General features: G+C 35.1%; 5 protein-coding genes across 6 annotated transcripts; 1 reads left to right on the top strand and 4 right to left on the bottom strand.

Moving 5' to 3' along the window:
- Positions 1–671: 671 nt before the first annotated feature.
- Positions 672–1530, bottom strand: LOC110662123 (dirigent protein 22-like). Its single transcript, XM_021821003.2, has one exon. It carries the CDS (start codon positions 1369–1371, stop codon positions 805–807), a length of 567 nt encoding a protein of 188 aa, XP_021676695.1. The 5' UTR covers positions 1372–1530; the 3' UTR covers positions 672–804.
- A 721-nt stretch (positions 1531–2251) lies between these two features.
- LOC110662343 (protein trichome birefringence-like 38) lies at positions 2252–4840 on the bottom strand. The gene is made up of 5 exons (XM_021821292.2): positions 4513–4840; positions 3415–3586; positions 3151–3326; positions 2909–3067; positions 2252–2838 (listed from the first exon to the last, which is right to left on the bottom strand). The coding sequence occupies exons 1-5, from the start codon at positions 4797–4799 to the stop codon at positions 2544–2546; spliced, it is 1089 nt and encodes a 362-aa protein (XP_021676984.2). The 5' UTR covers positions 4800–4840; the 3' UTR covers positions 2252–2543.
- A 1811-nt stretch (positions 4841–6651) lies between these two features.
- LOC110661042 (uncharacterized) lies at positions 6652–8195 on the top strand. Of its 2 annotated transcripts, none has more exons than XM_021819549.2 (5): positions 6652–6904; positions 7162–7246; positions 7337–7479; positions 7571–7692; positions 7821–8195. In XM_021819549.2, exons 2-5 carry the CDS (start codon positions 7162–7164, stop codon positions 8107–8109), a joined length of 639 nt encoding a protein of 212 aa, XP_021675241.2. In that variant the 5' UTR covers positions 6652–6904; the 3' UTR covers positions 8110–8195. The 2 variants fall into 2 exon arrangements, with proteins under 2 accessions (XP_021675241.2, XP_021675246.2); XM_021819554.2 differs by having other exon boundaries at positions 6656–6904; positions 7370–7479.
- A 691-nt stretch (positions 8196–8886) lies between these two features.
- On the bottom strand, positions 8887–12802 carry LOC110661023 (calmodulin binding protein PICBP). Its single transcript, XM_058152189.1, has 2 exons — positions 9451–12802; positions 8887–9281 (listed from the first exon to the last, which is right to left on the bottom strand). Exon 1 carries the CDS (start codon positions 12444–12446, stop codon positions 9465–9467), a length of 2982 nt encoding a protein of 993 aa, XP_058008172.1. The 5' UTR covers positions 12447–12802; the 3' UTR covers positions 8887–9281; positions 9451–9464.
- Positions 12803–17234: 4432 nt separating this feature from the next.
- On the bottom strand, positions 17235–19413 carry LOC110661036 ((+)-borneol dehydrogenase 2). Its single transcript, XM_021819538.2, has 2 exons — positions 19263–19413; positions 17235–18296 (listed from the first exon to the last, which is right to left on the bottom strand). Exons 1-2 carry the CDS (start codon positions 19304–19306, stop codon positions 17498–17500), a joined length of 843 nt encoding a protein of 280 aa, XP_021675230.2. The 5' UTR covers positions 19307–19413; the 3' UTR covers positions 17235–17497.
- Positions 19414–19508: the final 95 nt, after the last annotated feature.

Below are 19508 nucleotides of genomic sequence, written 5' to 3'. Positions count from 1 at the left end.
ATACCAGAGGCAGAGACCCATCTCAACCCCTTTACAAGACCCAAAACCAGAGTCTAGAACTAGGAAAACCGTTTACAACAAAACCATTCATAGTAATACCACCTTAGCAAAATCACTACCACCCTTGATACACAATTAGATGAAACCTGTGAAACCACCCATACAGTATCGCCAGCCACCCCAAGGAGTTGATACAGAGGCTGATGCAGAAAGAGGCTTAGAAGACCAAGTCTCCTTGTTGCCTACCCATCTGAAGTAAGACTCAACTCTCTTCTGGAACACCCACCAAACAAGTTTAGAACACATGAGAAGTAACTAGTAGAGAAAGCATGTTCTCAACACCAAGGTCCAAGGCGTTTCAGTCTCACAATAGCCTTGGGTTGGCCTTAAGGCACTCTCGCTGGCGAATTCCTCGATAACCACACTCTCCCCTTGAGCTAGCCCACTGCATGGCAGAGCTTTAACCAAACACAGGTGTAAACTAAGCTCTCTTCTTGATCTTTCAACCTGCAAAAATTAGCATGCAAAACATTTATACATCCAACCAGGGGAGGGAGAGCAACCTCACTCGTAGCCGGAGACCACCATCTAAACACTAAACAGCTTCCCCTGCCCAGAGGATAGGGGAAGCAAGGAAGAGTGCTCGGCCGAATCCAAGAAAACAAAGGAAATCAAAGGAAAATTTTCATCTATTCGAGAATTTTAAAGAGTACAAATAACATTGGGAGAAGCACAACTAACTGATAAAAACAAAAGAACACAATCAACGATTACAACAATGTCCTGTATCCAACCAGAAATCTTTCAGTAGTGTGTTACATAGACATTATATTCAACAATAGCATCCCCAGTCTCCATATCAATCTGAACTGTATGTGCCAATGCATAGCCATGAGCAAGCCTAAAAGCCCCACTGCCTCCAACAATTGGCATCTCTCTTATATCATCAAAGATGTGGTTCCTCCCAAGAATGCTAATGCTGCTTCCATTATAGATGCCCTCTGTAAACACATAATTCACAACCATTAACAGCGAAAAATCATTCTGGGCAGCCATGGCATATAATCCCTGAGCTTTTCCAATCATCTTGGAAGTAATCTGAGGCCCTTCAGTCAATGGATCATCCATCATCATTGTATTGCCAAAGTTACCAATGCTGCTATTTGGGGGTCCAGCAATTCTTACAACAGTAGAATTCTTTCCACCAACAATATCATGGAAGTAGAAATGGAGGTGCGTCGTCTTTTCTTCATGCTTTAGAGCTATACCTTGGGCTAATTCTTCATAGAAAACTCCTTGAGAAATGGAGAAAATTGATGGGAACAAGATGAAGTAGAGGGTGAAGAGAGAATATGTGAGAAAAGAAGCCATTATAAGATTTTTTTTTTTCAGGTGGTCTGTTTTTCCAGGACATGTAGATGACTGGGATTGGGAATGATTTGATTTTAAAGGGTTGGCTGTGCTGCTGCATTTCTAAGAAACCTTTCCTTCATATACCCATTTTTTATATTTTGAACTGAGTATTATACGCATTTGAATTTTTTTTTTTTCCCTCATTTCCCCACTTGTGGGAATGATTGCATTTTTGTGGTTTCGCCAATGTAATGGGTTTTTCATTCCTTTGAAGGAAGAACTTCCATGCTTTATCATTCAGCCACCATCACAGGCCACTAGACAAATACACCAACAGAATTAGTCAGGAGATGTAAGCCTTCCATATTACTCAGGGTTCTGTTCCACTGACCTATTTAAAAATTCTAAATTCACAAGGCCGATGCAGAGAATTGCGCCCTTAAGATTGCTATGAAAGGAACTTTTAGTCTCAATATGCATAAAATGACTTGACTGTAAGTTAAAAAAAAAAAAAAAAAAAAAAGCCCCATCATTATCTGTTCCTAACATAATTTGTTAGATTTTATATTGCTCAAGTGCCTAAAATCCCAAATGTTAGATTTTAGAGTAAAAAAAGTCCTGAAATCAAATCTCCAGCAAGTAACTCGAAGCAAAACATCAAGAAGGGTTATTATCGACAAATATGAACTGAAGCAATAGCGCTTTTGCTGAAGTAAGTCTTTGCTTAAGGGGAAGCTTTGTCTCTGAGATTCCATTCTTGTCCAATAAATCTCATTTCCCTTATCAGTACTGTGCTAATTAAGCAAGGATGTAAGTATCTTTCCCATCATTAACTCATCAGAAACGTCAAAATAATAATAATAATAATAATAAATAAAAAAAAAAAAATCCCAAAATTATTACATTTGGTGTTATTAAAACCTGAAGTATACACAAAGAAAAGTTGAAATAATTAATGCTCCCATCAAGGAAAAAAAATTACTCAAATTAAATCCGGCCATAAAAATGCACTTTGAAAATTCTTAAAAGGATTTAAATTCCTAATCTGTTGCGCCATGAGGTAGGCCTTCCACCACAGGACTACTAAACCCAATTGCTTTCACTGAGTATGTCACTTCGTGAGATTGTTGGCTGGCCTGGCTAGCTATACTTTCAGTGACTAAGGAAACTGTCTATTAAATTTTGTCTTCCTATTGATTGATAACAGCTTTATAGAGAAGTTCATTCCAAGTGTCTGGAAGCCCGGCTATGCACCAATGGGTGCAGTCCATGGCCTTAAAACCATTATAAGAGCTTGGATGTGCATCCTTTCTCAGCTGTGAAAGTGTTGTTATATTGAGCAAATGAACTGGTTTCTTGATTCTACTCAACACATCTTCCACTACATATAATGCTAATGGCAAACCACTAGAGTAATTCGATCCACTTATTGGCTGTGTTTCCTTTGAACAGTTCGTCACTTCTGGCTCATTCCATGCTGTCCCACTGATTCAACACACACATCAGAAGAATATATTATGCTGCTATAATGAGTTCATTATCAAGAGTAACTTACTTGTAATGGGAAGGAGAAATTCCTTGAAAAATGACATGGGTTTTACTTGTATCCACATCAGAATCAACCCATTTTGCCCATGTTGTTAAGGCTTTATGAAAAGCAACCATACGATCCATGTCTTTAAGAATGGTGTCACCAACTTGAACAAAATCCCATCTGAAAAATCAACAAACATCCACATATTATAGTATATGGAAATTATCATAGTTTTATTGTATATAATGATGAAGAGCTCCTACGGTTGCTTAGGTCCTCTTCTGTACCACCAGTGCCAAGTGTTGAAAACCAGAACATCCATATCCTTCCATATGTTGCCATCCTTGAGGGAATCAAGTTTCAGAACTCTACCCATATCTTCATGTTCAATGTCTACTAGTAATAGAGAATGAAACAACATTATCGATACCTCATAGTCCTGAAAATTCAAATCCAAACCAATGAGAAAATGCGTAAGAAATAAATATATATACATGAATATTAAGCATGAGAATTAGTTCAGTCACCTCGAAAATCACAGTAGGAAAAGAGTTATTTTTCTCTTCCCTGATATTGGAGTTAGGCACAGCAGCATGAAGCAAGCATAATAGCGATTCAAACTGATTTAGACTTAAAGAGTCCCCTATGAACATAATCTTCTTCCCCTGAAAACTCTCTAGAAATTTTTGGCCATCAAACCTGTAACATTTTTGAACGTTCCAAAATGTTACTACACTACAATAAATGAGACAATAATCGAGGGAAGAAAGTCTACCTGTGCTATGCTGAAAATTATAGCATAGATAATTATTCATTGTATATATAATGATTGCACTCCAATAATTATTTGTATTATAAACAAAAAAATTATTAGCCCAATAATTTATATTGAGCTAGACTTACCTAAAAGTTTATGGCTACTCTTACTTTTAAATCATAATTAATATACATTTCCTTTATAACTATTGTCATAAATTTTTTTATTATAAAGAATTAATTGCATGATTTTATAATTGTAATGAAAAATAAAAAAAAAGTTATTTTTGTTCCTGCTGTAGTCTAAGAAAAATGAAAGTACAAAAAGATGAGCGCAATGCAACATATTATTCTTTTAGAATAATGGCATGACTCATGAGTGATCCCAATCAGACAGTTTATCATAATATTAAATTGTTTTCAATTGTACCACCACCACATCATCATTAGATGTGCACATTTACACAATGCAACAACCTATCACCCTCAGTCCTGTGGTAAATTAATCCCATCATTTAATGTTTATTCACTTCATTATCATATAGAGTTCAGAAAATTGTTTCAACTATTAAATATAACAACCTAAAAGACAGCAATTCAGAGAAAAGGCAAGGAAAATTCTTTCTTTAAATTCATTTTCATGTGAACTTGAAATATAATATAAGATTGTGTCTATAATAAACTAAGTTTACCTAAGAAAAATCTTTCAGAGAGAAAAATGAGAAGAAATGCCTGCATCATCTGAACATAACTAAAGTAGGATTATTTTCCAGGGAAGGAAGCAGATTCATAGAATATGCATATCTGCAGGTGCATTTCACGCAGAAAAGGGGAAGAAGAGAGGGAGAGAGAGAGATGGATATATGTACCTTGGCAAGTCACAGGCAGTGGGCTGCCATCTGTAGTGAAGGTAGAGTTGATCAGAGCGACCATATTTGATGCAATCAAATTCCTTGCGAATGAAAGGGCATGCAGATGAATCATAGATAGGGTACGACTCGTCGTAGAGCCAACTCCCTTGGTACACATCACAGTTGCTCTTCTTATTCGGCTTTCTCCACTTCACATTGCTTGATGAGTTAGCCAAACCAAGACAAGAAAATGCAATCATAAAAATTGCAAAAAGGACACAACAGAACCTTTGAAAGTTACGCATCTTTTTAGAGAGAGAAAAGGGCTTCTCTTGAAAGAAACTAAGAAAATCAATTCATATCCTGTTTGCTGCTATGTGTAAATATATATATAGAGAGAGAGAGAGAAAATGGAAGTTATGTATAGGTCTTAGCCTTGAAAATCAATCAATGGCTTTCCATTTACTAATTTTTTTCTAATTAAATTGTTAATTAGCCAGTTGGGTCTGATATTTTTATGGATGCACAAATCCATATCAAATTCAAAAACTTGTTTTTCAATCTTCGAGACGATTTCTAATTCTAATTCTAGTAGGATTCTTTATCTTAAATAAGTCTATTTATATTTTCTACTTTATTTGTAACTCTAAAATATTATTTTTATTTAATTTAAATTTTTAAATATATTTTATTTATTTTAAAATTTTAAATTAAATTTTATTTATTTTCAAAAAGTTGATCTTATATTGATTCTGCACTTCATATTATAATTGTGAACATCAGAATAAATCTTTGTATATTTTCTTGCCATTGCTTTTCCTGTATAATGAATGATGTAGATTATTAGATTATCTATTTAATTTCAGATGATAAACATCTCACATCAATTTTAGAATCAGATTATTAAATCCAAATGTTAAATATGGCCCTACAGCAAAGGAAGATGCATATGAATTCTCCTTTAGCTATTCTCCTACAGAATATATAGTTTTAGAATTTTGGTCTTCTCATTTCAAATTATTTAATCATGCATTGCTTTTTTTTTTTTTAACTAACTTTCATAATCATCAGCCACACATCAAGAAAGTGATGACGAGAGGGTAATTAATTAATTAATTAATTCTTTGATAGGATTTTGTTTTCCTTCCATTTTTAATTCAATATTTGTTTATCTGGCAGCATTAGTTTATGCACCCAACATTTCTCACTCTTTAAGCTTCATTTCAAATAAATTTATATGCAAGAAAAAAAAATATAAATTCTCACATAATTAAATTAATTTTTACCTAATTTATATTCTTTTAAAATAAATTTTTTAAGCTAAAGTATTAATTCTTTCATTTATTATATTTTTAAATATGAAAATAAAAAAATCAATTAAATTAAATTCTAATACAACTAAATTATTTTTGATCGAATTTCTATTTATTTTAGAATAAATTATTTTTTTTAGGTTAAATTGACTGATTCATTCATTTATTATGTTTTTACATATGAAATTAAAAAAAAAAATTAAATTTTTATAAATTTATAGTTTTCAAAAGACAATCATAACTGTGAATGGATAGTATCTTTATTATATCAGTAAAATATTTTATTTTTATATAAACATAATTTTGGATCATATTTTTATCTTAACCAAAAATATATATAAGATTATTTTAAAATGAATTTAGATATTGAAATCCCATAAATATTAATTTTTATATTTTTAAAAGTAATTTAAATAAATCAAATGATTTTCATCTTATATATAAATTATTTTTTATTTGATTTCACCTAATTACAAATTAATCAAAACTAGACTTGAGAGTTCACAATTATGTAAAGTAATATTGGAGTTTTAATAAAAATTTATTTTATATCGATTATAAATTATAAATAAGTTATTTTATATGATTTCATAACTTCTTCATTTAATTTTTTTTTATATATTTTTTTTATTAATTTAATTATTAAAACTTATCAAGTTTAATTGATTTTCATGTATTTTGAAAAAGGTGAGAGGTCTCGAATTTATTATTTTCACGTTAAGAGTTGTGCAATCCACTTAGGGTTTGAGACGAGCCGAATTTTATCAAAACTACATCGTTTACTGTATTTCAGCCCCCCTAGTTTGCCATTATTACTATTAACTCAGCTTTTAATTTTAAAAATATATTATGTCAATAAATAAATCATTTTGACAAGCCATTTTGATTTGCGGCTCCTAATGCTGCGATATTCGGAGATTGAAGCTTCGGAGGCTTACTTGCCATTATCGATTTGAATTTAATTCGGCTCTCTCTGGTCCTCAAGTTCCCGTAGCACAAACGACGTGGAGAACCCACTTTCGGTTTTGACTCTTTTCCACTTCCCTCAATTACCGCAGAACGCCACGGTCTGAGATTGGTTGCTCCGGCGGTTTAAGGTGCGATCTTTTTACTCCTTTGATTTTGATTATCTATTGGAGATGTGCCTTCGTTATGAATGTTCCTGAATTTTATATGCATTTGTTGATCTGGTTTATGCCAGTTACATGGTTTGTTTATATATTTATCTATTTTTTTGGTATAGCTACAATTAAGTTTGGTTGAATTAAGTGGGATGCTCGAAGTCTCTGTCCTTTCTTCTATAGCTCATAAAAAAGGAACTTACTTTAAGTTTCTGTTTTGTGGTTAATCATAGATGGATAGCAGCTTTGCTAAGGATCTTTACTCAGAAAGTTCGCACCTATTAAAAGTAGAATCGGGTTCTTCGCCAACTGCTAATGGTAAGCACGATTAATGGTGGAATTTGTTTTCGGCTGATATTTTCCTCTACATTTTGTTGGTTAGTTGGTTGGTTAATATTCCGTTTTTAGAGCAAGACAACTTAGTTCCGGGTTTTGATGAAGGTGATTTGCAAGATGAAGATGGATCTTTCTGGGGTGATTCTGATGAAGAATTGGATAAAGCATCTGAATTGGATAGGGAGTGGGAGAGGAGGCGCGACCAATTTCACACGGTGATTAGATAATCTAAAGTTCCACTTTGCTCGTTAGTTTATAGATATGATAATTTCTTTGTTAATCTCATTCTTGATTGATGACTGTTAGATTGGATATCGCGATGGCCTCATAGCAGGAAAAGAAGCTATTGCTCAAGATGGATTTAACATTGGTTTTAAGGAGTCAGTGCTTGAAGGATACAATTGGGGTATGGTTAGAGGTGTTACGAGGTAAACCAAATGAGTATATATTATATATTGAACTCTTTGACATTGCTGTGGCTTTTTTTGTTTTCTAACTTCGGTTTAAATTTTTTTTTCCTTTTCTATTTTCTCTGGAACTCTATACTCCATAAAAGTGCACTTGCTTGCCTTCCAGAAGGGTTGAAAGAAAGGTTGATTGAAACACAAGAAAAGATGAACAAATTCCAGACCTTGAATGAATCTGTGCATTCTCTTTCAACAATGGATGCACTCAAATTGTTTCATGATGATATAATGGCAAAGAAAGAGCATCTTAAGGCCACTTCTGAGGAGGCAAGTTCGCAAAATGATGGCTCAGACTGCAGTCTGGGAAATTATGTTGGAGAGCTTCAATCACTTCTTCTGAAAACTCCTGCAATTGAGTCGCATTTATCAGAAAAGTAATTTTTGTACATAACTTTGTTTGGAACACATCTTTTTGTACTGAAAATGGCATAACGAAAATCATTAGCTCATGACTTTGGTGGCAAGTATTTGTTATTATGCTATTTGTTGCTTCTGTAAGTGATTCATACCTGAGTATTCCTTGCTGATACTTTATTGAGAATTTCACTAAAAAAATCTCTTTTCTATTTTTTTAAAAGATCACTACATGATTTAGGTCGGAGATAATGTAATTGTAATTGTAGCAATTTCATTCATATGGTTATGAAGAGATTTGTGTAAATTTTGGGGAAAAAATTAACAAAGATGACGGAAAAACGAGTCAATTTGCCTAATCATCCTATCTTTCAATGTTTCTTAAATTTGCGCATTGGGTAGCGTTAACTTGAATTTAGCAGTTGTCATGACAATACTAAGTTAGCAATAGGCCAAAAAGAATTAAAATTTCCTGTTTTAATTGATATTGCTTTTATTTAATATATGTACTAAAGGGCCCATGGAAATGGATATGAAAGTTTTCTCGATTCTTGCTGAAATATGATATCAAGGTTGGTTCTTAAGAACCGAGTTGAGATTCAATGTTCATATTATTGGTTGTTCTTGTTTCTTGAAATTGGTGGTTTACTCTCTTCATAACTCAGGTCCTGCATGTACTATTGTTGATTGCAGAAAGAATTATGAAATTTCTCCTTCAAAGAATCATGGAATTTCTTCATCCTTTTTAGTAAGAATGTGATCATAGAGTTGAATATGCTTATCAGTTAGACATAAACTCAATTACAATAATTTTACTACATTACATAAATATTAAACAGAGAATAACAATAGTAAATTAACACCAGTTAGAGGTAAAGTTCCCTCCTTTAACAACAAATAACTCAACACCATATTTGATATTGCTTTTTTTTTTTTGGAACTTGATATTGCTATTTAACATATATATTATTGAGCTAGAAAGTCTTCGCTCGCACTTCATCCAATGAGCTTAGGAGAAAATGTTTACTGCTTGCATCTACACTTCAATCTTCATTCTGTCACCACACCAGCTGAAGGCGGCCACACCAGCTTAAGAAGATGTTAGTTGCTCTATAGAATCTGCGGTTTACTCCTAAATCATGAGCCTTGCTAACTATGATAATCATCACCTAAGCTGCTCTCTCTTTTATCATCACCTGCACAACAAAGTGAGAAAAGAATGGCTTGAGTTATCTGAAAAGAATGGATTGAGTAATCAATGGATTGAGTAATCAGATGTCAATTGGGTTTCTGCTGCATTATTTACTACTGTGATTCTGTTATAAATACAATAACATAATGGAAAAATAACTTCTTGTTCTTTACCTCTGAAAGTGCCATCAGCTACATGCTTGAATAGGTCTTGTTGTGTGACAAAAGGCTGCTGGTGCTTGCCTGATATGAGTTTCATAATTGGGTATAGGCAACACTGTTTCAAAAGCTTCAACAAGTAGTGCCACCTTCCTCTTCCTAGCAGGAGCAAGTTTGGTGACAGCTTGTTGGAGTGCATAATCAAGCATCCATTCCTCAGCATTTTTCCTGTCATCCATGATCTGATGCCTGAGATCAACCTTCTCTGCCTCTGGGTCAGGAACAAGAGGAAGGAAATTTGGTTCCCTTGGGTTGAATTTCCGCTCTTCCTCTAAGTCCATGATGGGTTTCTTGCATTTGATCATCCATTTCCCATTGTTAAAGGCACAGGCATGTACTTGGCTGGAATTGCTTCCTTTGTGAAGGAATTTGCTCCTTGATCCTGCACTAATTCCATCATTGGCTGCAAAGATTGTTTCTGCTGTATCTAACTGATTGCAAACTTCCACCTCCATCTTCTCAACTTGTCCTGTGTGGCATCTGGCTGAACTGATTTGACGTATGCTTGAATCAATCTGCTCCTCAGAATTATTGGAAGTTTGGACTTTGAATTTGTTAGCCCCACCTTGATATTCCCCCAATAAGTTCTGGTTCTCATTCTGGCCATCCTTAGCTAGAATGTGTTGACCGAGAAGCTGTTCACTTGAACTGCTGTCTTCGGCAGTTATCTGGTTTTGGTTGTCATTGTCCTCAGTGTCATCTTGATCAGCTTCAGAGGAACTCTGAGATGAATCAGAAATTTGTATACCCATGGACAATTCGTCATTGGCAACTTGCTTTTCTTCTATACTGGAAGCAATGATGGCCATATTTTGATCACTTTCCATCTCCCTGGACATCTGGACTTCATTTGTTTCAGCATTGCCCATCTCATCAAAACTCTGAGAATAAACAATTTGACCTTGAAGCAACTCAATTTTGTCTTCAGCTTGAAGCGATTTATCTTCTTGGTAACCGTTCAAAGCTTCGGTTGTTATGCTGCTATTGCAATCTTTTTCAGCATCCCTAAGCCGAGGATTCTTTTCAAAGATACCATGCTCTGTTTCATAAACTCCATCCTCCTGATTATTCTCATCAACTGCTGTAGATTCCACAATTGGCTCCTCCACTGAAGCTGAAGCAGTCACAGCACCAGTCGAATCTTTCTCAGCATCTTCACTCTTCTCTTCCACTGCTGTTGGTTCCTCAAATGCATATTCAATGGAAGAAACTTGTTCGTCATAAGTTAAATCACCATCTGCTCGGGTATCTTCATGGATCTCCCAAGTCTGCAGTGTACCTTCACTTTCGGAATCACTATCAATCCAATGTGTGTCAAAGGAGGCAGGTTCTTCTTCTAGGAGTTCTTTCAATACCTCATCAGCTAGAATCTCCTCAGTGCAGTTGCTAACTGTGTCATCTGATCTAATGTTCTCAGGTTCTTCAGTCAAATTAAACTTCTTGATGTCTGACAGGCAATCATCACTGATACAAGATTCTTTGTCAGACTTGTCCAAATAATGAACTTCTGCATCAAACCCTGATGTGGAAAATTGCTCCTCCTCCCACTCCATTTCGCTATCATTAGAAATGCTGTCATCTTCCTCCATGCTTGCATGGACCTCTTCAATGTGACTCTCGTTGTCACACCTTTCTGTTCTACCTTCTTCTTGGAACAAAATGGGTGGGTATTCTGCATCCACATCTTCTGCTTTTTGTTCTTCAATAACGTCCTCTGTCATCCAAATCTCAGCCGGATAGCTATAATTTTTCTGTCCACAGTTTTCCTCGAAATCAGTCTCCAGGTGTGGTGATGCATCCAACAGGTTCCCATCTACTTGCTCCATGTTCTCTTGTTCAGCTGCTGCTTCTTCGCCACCATGGAAAGAGCACTCGTTGTCCCCTTTGTTGGGTTCTCTAGCAAAACCGATGTTGCTCTCATCATCCTCCACTGTGTGCTTTTCAGTTGCTTCAGGGCCAACTGCTGTATTTTTGGCATAGATTTCAACAAAGAAATCCACATCCACTTCTTTTACCACTGGAATTGTTGCTGAGTCAATTGAATCTACTTCCTTGTGTGGTGGTTTGTCATCAGAGAAAATTAGTAGTTGACTTCTAATTTCTTCTGTTCCATCACCAAACGCCTTAGCTCTGCGTGGGGATAAAGCCTCCAATTTTGCACTCTTTTGGACCTTCAGTGAACGCCTTCTTGCCTTCAAGAAGCACTTCAATGGAGGCAAAGGACTGTGATGATGACCGTTAAGAGAGCAGTAGGTGTACGGACAGACCTTCAGGACTGAAGTTCCTTCTGCCTCGTTACCCCCAGGATTGAGCATGAGATAAGCAGGAAACTTCGAGTCCTTCAGAGTTGAAGAACAGGTGGCTTTCTGTGAATCCATATCTGCACATAGAGCTACCCTGGAACATTTTTTTGCAGCACTTCTCACTGGCTTAAAACTGGGAGACTTTGTTAAAGTTCTCACCAGCTTCAAACTAGATGACCTGGTTAATGTTCTCGTTGGTCTATTACTTGAAGCAGAGCTAAGTTTTGAATTACTTGAATTTCTTCGACGCAGGTTCTTACAATCCGAAGCAGTTGTAGCATTCAAGGAACTCACCTGAGAACGCTCCTTTCTTGCCTCAGAACTGGTAGTAGCCTTCATGTAATTTGGTGATCCACCAGTTGTTCTCATAGGCTGCTGCTTCTGTGGGGTTGCTGCAGTGGTTGAAGCATTGAGAATTGGTGGCTTTCCAGGCTGGGACATGGTTTTCCTCAAAGGAGATGAATCCAAGCTCTCAATATCTGAAAGCTTGATTGATCTTGACCTTTTCATTTTCTTCTTCATATCTGGTCCTCTGTTCTTGCCATCCTGGTGCTGGCAAGAGGTTGGTTTGAGGTTCCCCAGCAGCTTCTCGGATTTAACATGATCAGCTTGGATTCCAAGCTTGCTGGGTACCTTTCTTTGTACCATCTTCAAAGAAAATCAAGAAACATGGATCAAAGCTGGAGGTTAAAGGTATAGGTTTTGTCACCTTGGAGATGGAGGTATGAAGCCATGGAAGAAAAGCAGTTTCCTTGCGGTTTGTGTTGGGATGAAAAAAGAAAAACAAGAAGAATAGGATAATGGAAAAGCTTATCAAAAACTTGAAAAACAAACAAGTTGAGATTCTTCTTGGTTTATTTTATTTTGTCTTTCAGTGGGTGGCCCTTTGGTTAACTTTAAACAGCGATTGAGCATATCAAATTTGAATAAGGCTGGGATAGGAGTTTGATGCTGACTTCGTTCACAGGTGGTTTAGGTCCATTTGTCTAGCCAATTTCTGAATTGAATTGTTGCGTATGTGTCATGGAAATACTACATATGGCACTGACTTCTTGTTTTTTTTTTCCCCAAACACTGTGTTAAGCAGGGGCAATTAGATATCGAAACCCATAATCTTTTATGAAATGACATAAAAACCCCTCATAATATGGACGGAAGGTCACTCTCTTCAGGATAGGCCATCTATTTTATAAATATAAAATTAGGCAGAAATAGTATTGAAGCCTTATAAGATCATTTATATCTTCAAGTGTTGTGCTATTACAATGTATGCCCTAATGCTAGTTAATTGTAGGAGGACATATTCAGTTGAAATTAGTTGGGTGTTGTCCCATGTGTTAATGCCTGTTTCACATAGCTAGCAGGTGGGGTTTGCTATATCTATGTTAATGCTTCTGATCTCTGATGCCACTTTATGGTAGTGAATTGCTATATATGATACCAATTGTTAGCTCTAACTAACAATCTTATTAACATTTTCTTCTCATTGCTTGGAATATAGACAAAATCTATTTAGACCCATTTTATATAGGGACAATGAAGGGAATTTCCATGCAATGAGGGGGGCATAACTGGAAATTCTTGTATAGAGCTGCATTGGAGAATTTTTCCTGTATAGAATATTAGGCAATTGACTAGGAAACCAAGAAGAGGAGGGTGGGTGTTGGGCGGTTGCAACTTTACAAAAGATACACACAAGGCAGGGGTCGGCGAAAGTGGGTTGCTGGTGGGGCCTAAAAAGATCTATTTAGCTTAGCACAGACGCTCCTCCTCCTCTGTCCTCTGCGTCCCCAACGGAAAAAAGCATGATTGCAATAAGGAAAAAAAAATACAGACAAAAATGACCCACTTTCATGCGTAGCCCATTTGATCATCTTTCATATTTCTTTAATATTGAGGTGCCGTCCTCTGCCTATCTTGATTGGAATTTAAGGTCCTTAATTTTATGACCGTTAATTAATGTAATTTAAAACTTGTATTTGTTCCTTTATCCCTCACTTTTTCTAGCATCCAACCGACACTGTAACCATTTTCCTCTGTTTTGGTGGGACTCGCACCTTCCTAGACCTCATAAATGGCTGCTAATTAGACCATTTCGTTTCAAACATTGTTTATCCGATACTTCTCGGTACATTTAATATAATTTTATACACAAATAAATTTTATAATTATTAAATTAAATATTTATATAAAAATTTATGTAAAGTTAATTAAAATATATATAATAAATATTTAATATAATAATTATTATATTCTCATATAAAATTGAGCTTAATGTATCATTTATAATTTGACTAATTAAGTTGGATTTAGACTTTATATTCTTTTTATAATGTGAAGCAAAAATTAAGTTTAAACTATTAATTATTAATGGTTAGTTAAACTTAATATGTATATTATATAGCTGCCCATCTCCAAATTGTATATAATATACTGGTTTCTTCTTTCATCATTTTTTTAAATATTTTCACATTATTAAATAAGTTATGAAATTCAACCTTCCAAAAGAAAATTATTGAAGTCTATCACTAAGTCTCTCTCGATGTGAAAGCTACTTGGCAGTGACTCAATTTCTCTATTTTATATTTTTAAGAATAAAGTATCCCAAAAAAATCATCAACATTATTTGAAAATATGATACCAAAATCTGGTTCATTATTTTTTCTTAGAGTTTCTAGATCAAGTGTGTGAGATTCATGTTGGAAAATGCAAGATTTATTCTTGAATCCTCATCTAAGAAATTCAATCAAAATCATCTTTATGATCAAATGATTCAAATTTTGAGTGCTTGTAATTAAGTTGAAGCGTGCAAGAAAAGTTGAATGAAATTGAGCTTTTTGCTTGGTGGGTGGATGAAGATTATAAGAGATGCAAATAATTGTAACACAGAAGTCAGTGAATTTAGAAAATTGTCTGCCAAAATTGGACAAATCAATTAGATAAATGAAAATTTTCATCAAAAAGGGTCCCATGGCACCCCCCAAGCCAGACCCAGGTGTGAATTTCTTCTTTAGCTGTTATTTGGGCAATGTTGATATGGAACCCTCTGACAAAGGAGCATGGCCTAGATACTAGGGCAATGGTTCCATGCCAAGCAGAGGACTTTTGAAAAAGTCCTATGTGGATGAATAATACAAACCCGAAAGAGATGCCTGCCAAGTTTTTCATTTTCAGAATTGTTGCTTTCTACAATTTTATAGCACCAAAACAAGGTAATAGATTCAAAGTCAAGTTCTTGCATTTTTGTTTCCTTCTAACAATTGAGATGTTTCACTGTTAGCAACTTATGGAAGAGACAAACTTGTTTAAGTCTTGACAATCTCAAGATTGTCAAAATATGCACCAAACCCATTTCCAATTTAAGTGTGTTCTATGAAATTTGATTAGAAAACCAAATTTTTTAGAAGATTAGTTAATGGTGGAAAGCATATCAAATAATAATTAGTCAAATGGCCACCCCATAACTGGAAAACAGTCTGGCTAGTTGATTAGCAGTTGAGAAATAATAGACAAATGAAGTAGTTGTAGATTTGAGATTTGATTTCACACCTACTCGTGGACAAGTGAAGCACACACATATCTCAGCTGATTACACCAAGATAAGGGCATTAAAGCAACTTTAATCACAAAGAAAAAGGAGTGTGTATGTGTGTACCTTTAAAAGTAATCACATATTTTAAGGTTGAAGGATCTTCTTTTAGAATCCACATTTTGTTTGGTGTATAAGCATGTGTTTCCTTTATAAGTAAAATGATTCACAAATAGCTTTTGTAAAAGCTATTGTCTACAACAAAGCCAAAAAAAATTAATACAGTGGTTTTGGAAGGTGAAAAATCAAAATTACTGATATTTACCATGGCTAAGATATGAAAACCAGGGAAACCCCACCAAGATTATTAGCAAGTTGAGCTTAAAAATAAAATTATTAGGGGTAAAAAAAAAAAAAAACAAAAGTAAAATCAAAATTAAAATGGCAAAACGATTACTTGCAAGTTTCATGAAGGGACTCATCAAATAGCTTGAACAATTGTGGAACTAAAATTTGCTCGTCAGCTAGTGTGGAAAACTAGGTAGGTTGGAATTAAAACCAGCAGAAGCCCAAAATATCTAGCCAAAGATGACAGTTGACAAAGTTTAGAGAAGTCAGGGTTGAAGAGCTACCATTGACAGAAGAAGCATTTAATAATTAAGCTGATTAATTGAGATCTGGGCATCATACCAACTTTTTTTTCAAAAGTAATGGTTATGGTTTGTTCACTGTTTAGGATCCAGTAGGATCTTTAGTTGGAATAGTTGAAATTAATCATGCTAGGGAGAAAAATCTTATTGTGATTTCTACGTTCTGTTTGATTCCTGAGAAATCTGGAATGGCCAGGAAATTTTTTCTAGGTTGACATGCCTCTGGAGTAATCCTTTTCTTTTATAAAAAATTTAATCAACACTGTGGAGTGAGGACTGAGCATTTCTAAGAAAAGGCATGGATCGATCACTTGACATGTTAGGAATAATATACAAATTTTTAAGGTCTTATGAAATTTATTTGGAAATCTACATTTCACATGTTTGGAGCCTTAAAATATTCATTGAAAGTTTATATCTTTAAATGTTAGAATTCATTTACAAAGAATCCCCATATACAAATGAAATGAATTGATTTATCTGATTCTAAATACGAAGTAAAATAACAGAGTATTCAAATATCATTCCTGAATTTTTGTAAAATTTGGTTTTTCAAATGCATTACTTATCAATAGTTCCATTATAGTTGCAATGTCTCTATAGAGAGAAAGAGAGAGATTATGGTAGCAACAATGAAGCTAACATTAACCTACAAAATAAAGATACTTGTAGGAGTATGGCCTTCATCTATCAAATGAAGACATTAGAAATTTTATATCATGTCATCAGTGAGGTCATGCTTGAAAGGCCTTCAAATACATAATTGGCCTCACTCACCGCTTTGATTTGGGCGTTTTCTGAATTTGATAGCAATCATCAAGATAAGAAACACAAATTTGTTATTAATCATAAGCTACAGGGGAGATCCTACTGGCACCACACTGCTTATCCAAAGCCCTTTTATTTTTTCTATTATGATTTAGAAAGACTCAATATTGGAAGAGTTCCAGAATATGATTCTCTTGATGAATGTCGAAATGCTGTTGCAGTCACCAACTCGTGTGGTTTTGCACATATATAGCTTATTATTTTAGTGAAAAGAATACAACTTAGGGTTCTCGGCGATTGAGTTGTGGATGAAACATGTAGGCCCATTCTGGTCCCATAATTTCTTACTTGATAACAGTTACTTGTCAGGATTTTGATCCAGGAAATTTGTAGTATTTAACACCTTGTTTAAAACAATTCCACTATTATAGTTACAAGTACTAGAACCTTGAAGCCAGCATCATGTAAAGGTTCTCTCAGAACATCAAGGAGGTTAAAATTGGCAAATTCTTCTATGAAGTGCCAAAAAATGGCAACTTTGTTACTTTAGCGATATTGTAGTCATCTCCAAGACTATGTAATCTGAAGGTTGAATCTATGTTATAGCCAAGCCATATAAGAAAAAAAATACCAAAAAAAAAAAAGCCCCTAATGTCATATAACTTGCCATCTTATTGTAGGGAATGATTATCAATTTCAGAGATGGCAAAATAGATTGCTTTGCTCTCTAAAGAAAGGCAGAACTTAACACTTCATCTGAATACCCTAAGTGAGTGATTTGCAACAGTGAAACCGCCATCGACCATTATGTTAGCCCCACTAATGTACCTTGCTTCTTCACTTGCTAAGAAGAGCACGGCATTAGCTACATCATCAGCTGTCAATTCCATTCCTTGCAAGTTAGCATTTTTCCCAACAAAAGCACAAAGACCTGCCATGGCATCTTCAGTTCTCTCCTCCTCGGGCAAGTGAGCCAAGGCCAAGCCTGTTGGAACTGCATAAGGAGAAACGCAGTTCACACGTATCCCATATTGTCCTAGCTCAGCTGCAACATTTCTGGTCAGTCCCAATAAAGCATGCTTTGATCCTGTATATGCATGGGGTCCAAGTCCCCCTATGGTGCTGGCAACGCTGCAGAGAGAAATAATAGAACCCTTATTTAGTGGGATCATAATTCTTGCTGCATGCTTCATTCCAAGAAATGTGCCCTTCACATTTACATTGAACACCTTCTCGAAATCAGATAAATCTACATTCCGGATGTCTGGGCATGGTGGACCTGACAACCCTGCATTGTTGACCATAACATCCAATGTTCCAAATTTGTCTACTGTGAAATCAATGGCACTTTGAACCTCATTTTCTATTGTAACATCACAATGGAAGTAACAAGTGTTTGGGTCACCACCAAGAGATTCACAGACATTTTGCCCTAAGTTGTCTTGCAAATCAGCTATACAAACTTTTGCACCATGCTTGTGGAATAGACGAGCAATGCTCTCTCCTATCCCTGTGGCTCCACCAGTGACCAATGCAACCTTTCCCAACAACCTGCACAAATTTGAAATGCAGAGGCAATCAAACATGTAACTGTAAGACATATTTGTGAGCCAATAGTTTGCAATTCCCTAACAGATGACTGGAATGAATAAGCTGTTTCAATGTAGTTTATATTAATTCCAACATATCTAAATCTGGGATCATGCTAGTACAAATAAGCATCCCATCATAATTCAGAAGTATGCTCCCTAGCCAGCACATCGAAAGTGATGATGAACACAGGATTTGTACCACCGAGATTTCATCATCAATCGATTACACAAAATATTCAGAAATTTCATGAATTCAAACAGAATATAACTACTTTTTAGGTCCTAGTGCTACACAGAAGAAATTGCTAAGAGTTAACCGCGCACGGTTGACATATAGGCCTCTCATAAAACTGAAGCTCAAACTAATCTCTGCTATTCAATTCTCAGCTTGTCAGACAATCCTAGAAATTAGCTATCAATGAACAACCTTACTAATTATAAGGATTAAAGTTGCTCAAATCAATTTAAAACATGTACTAGATAGTATAATTTCATGATGTCAACATAAATTGAAACTTATATTTCACTCAGCAGGGAATAGAAAATCATCAAGGGGATTAAAAATGCAGAAGATGCTCCAATTACAAATTACTCAGCTTATAGGGACTATAGGATTTAAAAACAGGCCTTAAATTCTTGTAGAAAAAGGGTAGGATTGGGAAACCATATACACTGGTACCTAGCAGCGAAGCAAATCACAAATCTTATATGAACTAAGACCAAGGCCTATTTCTCACACTCCAAATAATATACATATACCAATGATGGAATAAGTCCAAGGCTGAGCAGATGTGTTGTGAATGATGCAGAGTGAGAGGTAGGCTGAAATGGATGCAAGAAGGGAACTTTTCAACCTAAACTGGCATAAAATTTAGGAGTTAATAGAAAATTAAATGGGATATATAGAAGAAAAATAAAGGTTTACCTTTGGCAACTAGAAGTTGAGACAGTGGAGGCGGTTGTAGCCATGAATGGAGGTTTCTGCTTCTCTGTCGACGAAGAAGTGATGGGTACTCAAGGCCTGTTTGGACGAGGGCGAGGGAGAGATAAACAGAGGCAAGGAAACGTAAGTGGGTTTTTCTCTTTTTTATTTTTAAATCTCAAGTAAAAAATATTTTTATTTATATATTTTTTTAAATTTATTTTTTTTTTATTTTTTCTCAGTATAAAA

The sequence above is a fragment of the Hevea brasiliensis genome, chromosome 1 (assembly GCF_030052815.1).
Source record: "Hevea brasiliensis isolate MT/VB/25A 57/8 chromosome 1, ASM3005281v1, whole genome shotgun sequence".
Classification (NCBI taxonomy): Eukaryota; Viridiplantae; Streptophyta; class Magnoliopsida; order Malpighiales; family Euphorbiaceae; genus Hevea; species Hevea brasiliensis.
This window is presented reverse-complemented; position numbering and strand designations above follow the sequence as displayed.

Excerpts from the sequence above, each read along its gene's own strand:
- LOC110662123 (XM_021821003.2), bottom strand. The coding sequence starts at position 1,371 with ATGGCTTCTTTTCTCACATATTCTCTCTTCACCCTCTACTTCATCTTG.
- LOC110662343 (XM_021821292.2), bottom strand. The coding sequence starts at position 4,799 with ATGCGTAACTTTCAAAGGTTCTGTTGTGTCCTTTTTGCAATTTTTATG. Across the intron at positions 3,327-3,414 it reads TTCCTACTGTGATTTTCGAG|GACTATGAGGTATCGATAAT; the intron begins GTGACTGAACTA and ends TTGAATTTTCAG. Across the intron at positions 3,068-3,150 it reads AGAAGAGGACCTAAGCAACC|ATGGGATTTTGTTCAAGTTG; the intron begins GTAGGAGCTCTT and ends TTGATTTTTCAG.
- LOC110661042 (XM_021819549.2), top strand. The coding sequence starts at position 7,162 with ATGGATAGCAGCTTTGCTAAGGATCTTTACTCAGAAAGTTCGCACCTA. Across the intron at positions 7,247-7,336 it reads TTCTTCGCCAACTGCTAATG|AGCAAGACAACTTAGTTCCG; the intron begins GTAAGCACGATT and ends TTCCGTTTTTAG. Across the intron at positions 7,480-7,570 it reads GGCGCGACCAATTTCACACG|ATTGGATATCGCGATGGCCT; the intron begins GTGATTAGATAA and ends GATGACTGTTAG.
- LOC110661023 (XM_058152189.1), bottom strand. The coding sequence starts at position 12,446 with ATGGTACAAAGAAAGGTACCCAGCAAGCTTGGAATCCAAGCTGATCAT.
- LOC110661036 (XM_021819538.2), bottom strand. The coding sequence starts at position 19,306 with ATGGCTACAACCGCCTCCACTGTCTCAACTTCTAGTTGCCAAAG. Across the intron at positions 18,297-19,262 it reads TCAACTTCTAGTTGCCAAAG|GTTGTTGGGAAAGGTTGCAT; the intron begins GTAAACCTTTAT and ends AAATTTGTGCAG.